The sequence below is a fragment of the Schistocerca nitens genome, chromosome 1 (assembly GCF_023898315.1).
Source record: "Schistocerca nitens isolate TAMUIC-IGC-003100 chromosome 1, iqSchNite1.1, whole genome shotgun sequence".
Classification (NCBI taxonomy): Eukaryota; Metazoa; Arthropoda; class Insecta; order Orthoptera; family Acrididae; genus Schistocerca; species Schistocerca nitens.
This window is the reverse complement of record NC_064614.1, coordinates 953,195,403-953,207,550: the sequence shown is the minus strand read 5'-3', so window position 1 is coordinate 953,207,550 and position 12,148 is coordinate 953,195,403. Positions and strand designations below refer to the sequence as shown.

The 12,148-nt window shown below is 40.0% G+C and overlaps 1 protein-coding gene across 1 annotated transcript in view; it reads left to right on the top strand.

Annotated features, from left to right (window-relative positions):
• The window catches only part of LOC126194677 (guanine nucleotide exchange factor DBS-like), a 373,302-nt gene that overhangs the window by 170,028 nt on the left and 191,126 nt on the right, over positions 1-12,148 (top strand). Inside the window, exons 3-4 of the mRNA XM_049932882.1 lie at positions 900-1,014; positions 10,841-10,931. Of these exons, the coding sequence (XP_049788839.1) occupies positions 900-1,014; positions 10,841-10,931 (206 nt within the window). The remainder of the gene's footprint in view (positions 1-899; positions 1,015-10,840; positions 10,932-12,148) is intronic.

Sequence of the window (12,148 nt, the reverse complement as noted above, 5' to 3'; positions counted from 1 at the left end):
TGTGATTTATGTAAGATGAAAATTTAAATATTTTCAATGAACTAAAGTTTTAGGACTCAACTTGCAGTTAATAATTGTGTGATCATGTTTCATGTTACGTGATGTCTGCTTAGAGAAAGATTACTATTGATGTGTGAAGGGGTTGGTATTTTGTCTGTTTCTGCTCTTGTTAGCTCTGAGAAAGGATACAAGTTTGATAGTTTGATAACAAAATCTTGACCTTTTTATTACTATGTTTGTTACGAAGTGCTGGCTTTGAACTATGAGTGTGTTTCTGTTCTTACATTGTATTTTATTATCTGTCCTGTGTTTTATTGATTTGCTTTTTCTTAATAAGGCAGAGAAAATTGTTCTTATACTGATGACGCAAATATTGTAACGTCCAATTTTCGACAGAACTACTGATTGGTTTTGTGCTAGATTGTCATTTTACTTAAAACAAATATCATTTTGTATCCTTGAATACTGACGAGTCCTCTTGCGACTTCAAGACGTCTGCCATCACAGAGGGGCAGACTTGAGCAGTAAGCTAAGGAACAGCCAGGCATGTTACAGTGCAGTGGTCAGAACAGCAACGTATTGTATTTTGTCCTGCAGCAGAGTGTGATTTCACACATGTACCCTTTCAAAAAGACAAGCTTTGTTTTGGCTGTTATTTTGTATTTAATTAAGAGCAAAGTGTTTTATTTTTTCAGGCTTATTCTTTCATTCGCTGCTCCCCTTGAATCTAAGCCTACACACATTTCCAGACACTCAGGTGTGAAATACTTGTTTTTGAGCAGTTTTGCTGATGACAGACAACAATACTCACATTTAAAAATTGCTGAAATCACTTCTGGTTGACATCTACTTATATTCAAAAGGGACTTTTAAATAGATAGTCTCTCTCTCTGTTTCAGGAGGAAAGTCACGTGATGGGTGTCCAATTATTGTGTTTCCTGATCTGGGTAATTTCTGCGGCTTGGGTGATGAAGAATACAAGCGCCTTATTTTGTACCTCACCTCTGTCCCTTCGTGAGTGATTTTAATAATTGTATTAGTGCAATTCATTGTAGTGACAACCATTCTTTTATTTGAGATATTATTGTCTCTAGTTGTACTATAGCCATAGTGTAAGCACTTTCCAGTTTTCATTGTGTGAATACACCAAAATTGCAAGAACAAGAAAATTAGTCCAGGATGCTACCATAATGTGACTTAAAAAAGTTGACATTAATATTCTATTCAATTAAACAAATAGGCAGTTCCTACATGTTTAGTAAATTTTATTTTAGTTCTTGGGTAAGGAAAATTCTTAGCTTACAGAGAAACAGGTGGCTTATGAAAATGGCTCTGTAAAGTTAACAAATGATTTCTTAAAACGGACTTTTTTCTGTTAATGTTTTATGATCATCACTTCCCCAAAGCAGATTTTTTTACTACGGGAGTGTTAAGAGTAGCCAGTGATGAAAACTATGTTGTTTATTTCTTTTTTGAGACATGTCGTATGAGGCCTAATGAGAAAGTAAATTCATTTTTGATAGCTGCTGTGGCTGCATTGTAACCACAAGTGTCTATACCTGGGCTGACCAATGTGACACACAGTAATCCTCATATTACAGACATGGTTACTGCACTTTTCACAACATACTTGCAACTTTGTTTCCTGTTATAGGTCTCTGTCCACACTGATGGCAAATATTTATCATAGCATATTCGCATAGACTGTAGTGCTACAGTACCAATCATTAAATTCAATAAACCATGACTATTACCTGATATATCAAAAATGAACACAAGCAAAACTTAATTTCTCCAAAAACATAATTATATACACTTAAACTGAAAATATATATTTTACTTTCATCAAAGTCTTCTCACATGAATTTAATGACTGCCTCACAAACTTGAGGCATGCTTGTCAATAAGCTTTTGTAGGTATTGTGAGTTATATAATATCACACATCCTTAGTGACTTTTCAGAGATATTCCTTACTCGTTATGTGAACTTACTGGATATGTCCGTTCACTTCATCCCAGGTCATTTAATATGATTACAATCCAGGGATGAGCATGCCATATCGTTCAGTACCTTCTGTTTTTCCTTGGATGCACTGTCCTTCTTATAGAAAACTCACTAATCTGTTGGGGGCCGCACAGGGTAGCTGCGCGGTCTGAGGCCTCTTGTCATGGTTTGCGCGGCTCCCCCCTGTTGGCGGTTCGAGTCCTCCCTCGTGTGTGTGTGTGTGTGTGTGTGTGTGTGTGTGTGTGTGTGTGTGTGTGTGTGTGTGTGTGTGTTGTCTTCTTAGTGTAAGTTACTTGCCAATGCCCACCACATCCACACACATAGAAGTTTTAAAGATTTTATGAAATTCCATCTCTCTGCCTCATGCCTTGTCACAGTACCTCAGACAAAATCTCGACTTGAAATATAAACATAGCCTAGAGCTGTGCAACAGCAATATGCATTGTCCTTTGATCTGCACCAACAGTGTCATGACCAGCCAGTAGTTGCTGGAAACATTGTTTGAAATGTTGCTGGAAACATGGTGCAAACTTGTGTTTTACAGACGACAGTAATGAGTTCCGATAATGTTTGAGAAATTTGATGCATCCATCACTTGCAAATTTCTTTCTGTCATACAGTTTATAATACATGAAATCTTGTCATTGACTGTAATTTGCTACAAAATTTGTCAAGTGTATGAGGAATAGATAATGGAATACATCGATGATATGGAAATGAGTGTGATTGTGCAGCAAAAGATCTGAGCACTGTGCGCAACACAGAATGCAGTGGATGCTTGTTTCTGGTACATTACCATACAAGGTGGAGAAAAATTGTCACGGGATTTTAACCTTGGATAGCTGATTCCAGTAGGAACCAGAATTACTAATGTTGTGTAGATCGACAACGCACCATTTTTAAACTACGGAAAGTTGGCACCACAAGCTCCAACTGGCTGTGGGATTGCCCTTCCATTCTTGGGTTTATGGGCTGCGCTATGGTTGTTGTTTCACACGTACAAACGTCCATCGCCATGGATATATCGCGATCTCCGGCAGGAAAAGCATTTGCGGTCATGCGCTGTCCAGAGCATCCAGCAACAGGGCAATTCCGTGGCCAATCGAAGTGCATGGCGCCAAATTTCCATAGTTTAAAAGTAATGCGTTGTCAATGTACACATTAGTAATTTTGGTTCCTACTGGCATCAGCTATCCAGGGTTAAAATTTCGTGACAATATTTTTCTCTATCCTGTATTTGGCAAGGCCCTGTTGAGGTTTACGATGGTGGTTTGAATCTCATTGAGGATGTGGAGTAAAACAACATTGTTGCTCAAAACTATGGAAACAAAATTACAATCCTTGAAGTTGAGGCAAATTTCTAACATATAAAAGACCAAAGCTAGATTACAATCTCCTGTGCATGGTATTTTGAAACACAGGATGATTTATTGATTGACTTTTTGGCATGTGATGTAACCAACAACAGCAGAACTTATTATGATACTCTATGTAAACTTCATCATACAATCCGAAATGAATGATAAGGCAGTTTGAGATTTGAATTTTGTGTAAAACCACAAAACACAAAGTCACTGCCACAGTATTACAACAGTGCAGTGTCTGATAACACTAGACTTTTGCTGTGAACATTTTTTCTTTTTAGCTAGAGCCCCATCTGATTTTGAAGTCTCTTTGTGTCTGACAATTTCCTTGCTGGTGGGACATTAACGGTGATGATAGTGTTAAACAAGCTATTGCCACTTAGTTATAACTACATACAGCATCATTCCTTGATAAGAAGATACTGAATGTAATACCTTGTTATGAAAAGTGTCTCATTGTAGATGGCAATCTTTTTGGTTCCATTATACAGGGTGGTCCATTGATCGTGACCGGGCCAATATTTCACGAAATAAACGTCAAACGAAAAAACTGCAAAGAACAAAACTTGTCTAGCTTGAAGGGGGAAACCAGATGGCACTATGGTTGGCCCGCTAGATGGCGCTGCCATAGGTCAAACAGATATCAACTGTGTTTTTTTAAAATATGAATCCCCATTTTGTATTACATATTTGTGTAGTATGTAAAGAAATATGAATGTTTTAGTTGGACCACTTTTTCGCTTTGTGATAGATCGTGCTGTAATAGTCACAAACGTATAAGTACGTGGTATCATGTAACATTCCGCCAGTGCGGACGGTATTTGCCTCGTGATACATTAACCCTGTTAAAATGGACCATTTACCAACTGCGGAAAAGGTTGATATTGTGTTGATCTATGGCTATTGTGATCGAATTGACCAACGGGCGTGTGCTATGTGTGCTGCTCAGTATCCTGGATGACATCATCTAAGTGTCCGGACCGTTTGCTGGATAGTTACGTTATTTAAGGAAAAAGGAAGTGTTCAGCCATGTGTGAAACGTCAACCACAATCTGCAACAAATGATGATGTCCAAGTAGGTGTTTTAGCTTCACAAAGGTACATGTATCACATTGTAACAACCGAAATAAAATGTTCAAACGTACCTACGTTCTGTATTTTAATTTAAAAAAACCTACCAGTTACCAACTGTTCATCTAAAATTGTGAGCCGTATGTTTGTGACTATTACAGCGCCATCTATCACAAAGCGAAAAAAGTGGTCCAACTAAAACTTTCATATTTCTTTACGTACTACACAAATATGTAATAAAAAATGGGGCTTCCTATTTTAAAAAAAACGCAGTTGATATCTGTTTGACCTATGGCAGCCCCATCTAGCGGGCCAACCATAGCGCCATCTGGTTTCCCCCTTCAGGCTAGACAAGTTTCGTTCTTTGTGGTTTTTATGTTTGGCGCTTATTTCGTGAGATATTTTACCCAGTCACGATCAAATGACCACCCTGTTTATTGTGTTCTCTTAAGTGGGCACTGTAAAATTTATTTTGGAGATTCATTATACACAATAATTTATCAACTTGTTTTTAAAGACACCAATTGTGTCTAGGAATCCTGCATACTTGGTTCGCTAGACAAACAATCAAACAACTCTTCGTTACTGAGTTTTATTACAATGAGGCAAGATACTATTACTTTACTTTGATAGATGTGTTGCAAGCAAATGGCGACATACAAAATAATCAGTCTTCTTCAGTATAGGCAAACACAAGTCTGTGCTGCATAGAGATTCCTAACGAAGTGGCTGACGTTGATGTTGCTGTCGAAGTGGGCTACCACGAATCGGGCATGGCGCTTATGTAATCTTCACATAGGAGCCACTGCTGTTGCATTGTCATCTTGGAGGGACGTGCCATTGGCTGACTTCTTCTCATAACCTTGTTTTCCTTGTCATTCCCAAATGGTATGCCGGCACTGACTTTACGCTGTAACGTTCCTCCCCTCCCTCCCCACCCCCTTCCCCAAGTGACGTACTGTCATTGTATCTGGAGCTCAACTGGGCGGGGGGGGGGGGGGGGGGGTAGGAGCATGAATGCTTTGTGCTTTGATAGACTGGAAGCTGTGTTTGCATGGGACGTCAGACTTCTGGTCGTACCCTGCCGTCCGACCTCTGCTCTGGTGGAAATGCCCCTGGAAAACACCCAGAAGGGTAAGTGTCCACCTCCTGTGGCCCATACCAGGATATAGAAGGCATGTAGGCATGTCCAGCTCCATTGGTAGGATGAGAGGAAGCAGAGGAGACGGGGGTCCGTCTTCATGGGATTGTCCCGCGGTGTCATGACGACACTCTCTGACGGCTGCTGTGGCTGTGCTGTCCTTGGGATCCTTGAATCTGGGGGGAAGAGATACAGAAGGATCACCATGCACATGACAGCGGCAAATTCGACTGTGATGTTAGTACTGCAATCCATCTGTGCCTGATATGAGATACATCCATGCGTCAAGTTGACAAAGGATCTCATCTCGCACCCACTGTCTGCTGCTGCCAAAAACCCTGAAAAAAAAAACAATATCATGCAGTGCGCAGTGATACTTGTGGCCTTCCTTCACCGCTGGGTGCTGAGGAGGATGGAGCAATGTCTAATGGCAGCAGCCATGAAGAAATTCTGCCGGCGGTGGTCCATCTCATGGATGCAAGTGCTAGGAGGCAAGAAACAGTTGCAATGCTTGAGCTCTAGGTTGTGTGGTGTGAAGTTTGTCAATTTGCTAGTTGAAGTTTCTGACAAAATGTTCCACTTCGCCATTTGACTGTTGATGGAACGGGGCACTAGTTAGATGCTGTATGTCATTGCATTCACAGAATGTCTCAAATTCATGTGATGTGAACTAAGGGCCTTTGTCCGACACTATGGCTTCAGGCAAAACTTTGAGGCAAAAAATAGAGGACAACACCTGAACTGTGCTCTGTGACATTGTCAAGTTCATTGGCACAGCAAAAGGAATCTTGATATAAGAGTCCACCACAATCAACCAACAAATTTTCCCAAAAGAACCCGCAAAGTCTATGTGCACATGTTGCCATGGTGGTTGCGATTTAAGCCAAGCAGAGAATTTTTGTGGCAGAGTGAAATGATTTTCGTACATATGTGACACTCTGATGTCATCTGTTCTATTTGGGTGTCCATACCCTGTCGACACGATAACTGTTTCATACGAACAATCCCCCAGCGTCTTTGGTGAAGTGAGTGCAACACTTCTTTTTGGAAAGCTTTGGGGAACAACACACATGACTGTCCACTGTAATTTTGAACAAGAATGATACCTTGCTGTATAGTGAGGATATGTCGATGTGCAAGTATTGGCGCACTACAAAGTTCTACGTGCTATGCAATGAGTGAGGCAAAGATGTGTGAATGAATTTAGGAAAATGTTTGAAGTTCAGAGGGAAGGATTGAAGCAATTCAGCATCATGAGCATCGATGTAACAACAAGATGTAGGAGAAGTGTCAAAGTTTGTAATAGGCCCAAGTGGAAAAGTGAAAGTGCGTCCGCATTACCATGTTGAGCTGTCGGACGATACGCAATCTCCTACAGATATTGAGACAACAACAAAGCCCATCTTTGCAATTTTTGAGCAGTTCATACAGGAACCGGCTTCATCGAAGGAAACAAGAACTGCAATGGTTTGTGATCTGTTACTAAGTAGAATTTTCTGCCATACAAATAGTGGTGGAATTTGGTGACACCATAGACAATAGCCAATGCCTCTTTCTCGATTTGTGAATAGTTACAATGAGCTTTGAACAACACTTTTGATGCAAAAGCAATAGGCCTGTCTTTATCACCAAATCTATGTGAAAGCACTGCACTGATTCCGTAAGAGGAAGCATCGACTTGCAACACAACTGGTTCGTCAGGAACAAAGTGAACCAAGCCTCAATCACTGAGAAATGCATCATTAAGTTTTTGAAAAGCTTCTTGGCACTCATCTGTCCAAACAAAGGGGTGTTCTTGCGATGAAATTGAGCTGCGATTTGTGCGGCATCGGTATGAACTGGACAGAAGAGTTCATTTTCCCTAAGAGTGACTGTAAGTGTGTGACATTGCGAGGAACTGGCAGATCACATATGGCTAACAGATGTGACTGAAGAGGATGTACACCTTGACTGTTTATGACATAACTAAGATACTGCAACTCAGATTTAAAAAAAAATTGCACTTGTCCAGTTTACACTTTAGTCCTGCGTCAGATAACACATGAAACAAAGCATGCAAATTTGCAATATGTTCTTCAGGTGTGTACGACCTGATATGACAGTATCATCCAAATAGTTTGAACAATTTGGTACTTGCACACAGTTTGAGATTCTTCATCTAGTGGTATTTGAAGTTACACATTGCTCAAATTAATTTTTAAAAGTAGCGATGCGTGCCTGATCTGTCCACAAGATCCTCTGGGAATAGCAATGGATAAGTATCAATCACAATTTGTGGGCTGACTGTAGACTTAAATTGACCACAGAGGGGAATGCAACCTGAAAGTTAGGGGAGCAAAACCAGTGGACTTGCCCATTGCTAGCTTGTATGGGTGCAATAGCTCCGCTATCTTGCAATTCTTTTAAGTTCAGCAGCCACTTTGTCCTGTAATGCAATGGGAAGAGTTCTGGCCAGGCAAAATTTTGGCTGAGCATTGTCTTTCAGAGTAGTATGTGCAACAAAATTGTTAGCCTTGCCTAACAATTCAGAAAAGACTTCTGAGAATTGTTTCAGCTAGCTAGATACACTGTCTCTGGCATTGAATTCAGTCACTGTCAACACATTGTCCCAACTTTGAAAAAAAAAAAAAAACAAGGCCAAATATCCAAATATGTTCTGACAATCGCATGATTGTAGCATAGGGAAAGTAACAGTTCGCGTGTACGAGTGATACAGGCAGGCAAAGTACATTTTTCGATAATGGGAATGTCTTGGCCATTGTAAACTGTCAGGAGTGTGCCAGTTTTAGACAGGCGTGGGGAGCCTAACAGTTCATGTGTGTTAAGATTCAGCAATGTAACAGAGGCACCAATGACCAACTGAAATTTCACATGATTTCCACTAAGATGCAAATGAACAAAAAGTTTGTTGGACTGGCGTAGTGCTGAAGAAACTGTTTGCTTGTTAATTTTGCTGATGCCTGCAACAGGATATGAATACACTGCATTGATGACATAGGCCTTGTGACGAGATTTTTGTGAGTGGGCAGAATTCCAATGTTTTTCCTGATGCAAATCTACGGATTGTATGTGACCTTTCTATCCAAAGCGTAACACTGTGCTTGTCTGGATGGACAATCTTGGTGTTTATGCTGTGAATAGCATACAGGGCATGACTTAATTCTATTCACTGACATAGCCGCCTCTTTAGAGAAAAGTTTATGCAGCTTGGCATGTGCGTGCAGTTGCTGCCTACTGGGCCGGTCATGAACAAGGGATGACTCAACCCAACAAATTGGTGACTGCTCAAATTTACATCTGCCATGGCACCTGAATCGTACTGATTTGGAATTGCACTATGTGACAAAATGAGGGATCTGACTGTTTCAAAATCTGTTATTGAAGGTTGACATCAGTTGCATTGTACATGATCGTATATTCTGCAAATCCATTACCCACTCGAGATAAGTTTGTTCTGACCTTTTCTTGTAACGAAAGAATTGGTACCTAGCTGCCACCAAATTCATATGTTGGTCATAATTGTTAGTGAACCTACAAACTGGAATGGTGTTAGGGAACAATTTCTGAATGAGGCGAAAGACTGCACTTCTTGCTGTTGACAAAAAGTAATGTAGTTTCACAGTACCTGATACTTTGTGAGCAATGATGTGGGCTTCATACTGTTGCAACCACTCGAGCCATTCCTGTTCTTTTTCATTAAACTGGCAAAAAGGCAGTATGGCACTTTGATCAACAGTTGCGGCATGTTGTGCTGTGTTTGTTGCTTGGTTGGCGAGTAACTGCTGTACTGTGTTTAGAAGGGTTGCAATCTGCTGCGTCTAAAACTGAAACATGTGTTAGTTGCATTGCATCTATCACTTGCAGCTGAGGCGCCTGAGCACGGCGTGGAATGGGTGGGTTGCTCAGTTTGGAATGGGCAAATGCAATAGATTGACAATGCAAGCAATAAAAATAAGCACACAAGCAAAGAAAATTTCTGCAATACCCACCTGAAAACACTGAAGAAAAAACACTATAAGAGACACTGTTAGAACATGTCAACACACCCCTGCAAAGAAGAAACAAGGTAGAATTAAGGCGCCAACAAAACACAAAAGCCCACGACAAAACAGACAAAACAAGTGGCAGCTGACGGCTAGGGGCTCGAATATTAACAGGTTGTCACTGTGCTATTTGTTCACCTCGTCACCAATGTTGTTATGTCTAGCAATCCTGCATACTTGGTTCACTAGACAAACAATCAAACAAATCATATTAATGAGTTTTATTACAATAAGGCAAGATACAATTACTTAACTTTGATAGATGTGTCGCAAGCAAAGGGCGAGATACAAAATAAGCAGTTTCCTTCAGTATAGGCAAACACAAGTCAGTGCTACATTGAGATTCCTAACGAAGTGGCTAACATTGACGCTGCTATCAAAGTGACGTGCCACCTGTTGGGCATGGTGCTTATGTTGTCTTCACGTAGGGGCCGCTGCTGTCACATTGGAGGGAGGCTGGCGAGTGCATGATTGGCTGACTTCCTCTCATAGCCTTCTCTTCCTGTTGCTCCTGACTGGCGTGTCGGTGCTGACTTTATGCTGTAATACCAATAGTGGGGAAATGAGTATGATACTATATATTTATGTTATATCTAAAAACAAAGATGATGTGACTTACCGAACGAAAGCGCTGGCAGGTCGATAGACACACAAACAAACACAAACAGACACACAAAATTCTAGCTTTCGCAACAAACAGTTGCTTCGTCAGGAAAGAGGGAAGGAGAGGGAAAGACGAAAGAAAGTGGGTTTTAAGGGAGAGGGTAAGGAGTCATTCCAATCCCGGGAGCGGAAAGACTTACCTTAGGGGGAAAAAAGGACGGGTATACACTCGCACACACACACATATCCATCTTATGTTCTATGACGATAGCTAGAAACATGTCATTTGAATACAAACTGATCTTACAAAATGTAACAGCAAACAAAAATTTTGCAGGTCACCAAATGCACTAAGTGAGCACTTTCTTTATTAAAATCCTTTGTATATCTCTAAATATTCTGTGTTTCCTTAATAAACTTTTCTTTACAGTAATTGCTTCTACTCTCTTACTTTCCTTAAATTTGTCATAAGAGATGATAAAATATAATGCAACAAGAACATGTGAATATACCACACGCAGCATTAAAAACTGAATCCTGTCTGATGTAATTTGCTGTCTTATAATTTTGTAGCACATACAGGTTTTAGTAGATGCATTGATTTTTGTTCCAGAATGCAGGAGGCTGATGTTGGCTTTGTTTTGGTTGTGGATCGTCGTAATGACAAATGGAGTTCTGTGAAGGCCGTCCTTCTGAAAATCTCAGTGAGTTGATAATATTTTCTCAGAAGGATGTAGGAAGAATCTGAAACTTCAGTAATGGACATTTGCAAATTCCTGTGTGTTAAGTACAGATAATACAAATATATTAATGATGTCATTACAGTAAAGATGACTCTCCTTCTCTCTCTTTCTATATTATTTACATTTTTTGTCTGTGGATTATTTAATGCTCCTGGTTTGTTGTCAGAACAGATTTATTACATTTTATTGAGAAAGAATACCTATTTTATCAGTTGTTTAGATTCTGATGCACCAAATCTAGATCAGTTATAATCTGTTGTAACTCAACCATTTCTTCCACTAGGACTTAAAAACTACCTTTTGCCATCCGTTAAAATGAGAAATATCCTTTCTAAAATTATTCTTACAGTCTCGAAGTTCTATTTTTCCCTAGACCCAATCTGCTTTCTTGACACCTGTTTTATCCTCCTGTTACCTGTGCTTCCAAGCCCTATACCACAAGGGTTTACTCCTTTGACTGTCTTACACCAGCATTGCCTACCCTCTCCTACTGACCTGTAACTGCCATCTCTCTGACTGAGAAGTAGAGCTGTGTGAGAACAGGAACACCATCTGTCAGTTCTGCTACAGTTTATGTGCAGCAATATATGTGGGCATTGTTAGATTTGCTTTCATTAGTGTATACTGCTAGATCCTAGTCACAGGTAAATGTGATCTTGCAGATGCAGAGTATGTTCTTCAATGTAATATAATGAATTCACAACTCATATTATATACATTTCACACCCTCACCCTATACCTCCCCTACACCTCTTTTCTTCTTCACCTCAGTAACCACTCCACTTAGAATTGCATGTGTTGTGACAGGACATTAAGCCCTAAGGCTGTTCCATCATGAATTAAATGAATAATTTGGTTGCCACAAGGTTGATCCTTGTAGATATGTTGGTTCTTAAAGAGGAGTTGTTCAGTCTCCAGAAAAATCATTGTGCACAAGCACAACTTCTTCCCATAATTCAGAAAATACAAGGTATGTGTGAAACGTTTGGTGAATAATCTCAGAAAATAAAGGAAACAAAACATACAACAAAATACCTTTACTGGCCATCAAGGTAATAACCCTTATCCCCAACACGCTTCTGAAATTGGTTGTAAAGCTATTGGAAATTGCTAGCAAACTCTTCTTGTGGAATCACTCGAGGAACCATGGTCACACATTGTTGGATATCTGCAATGTC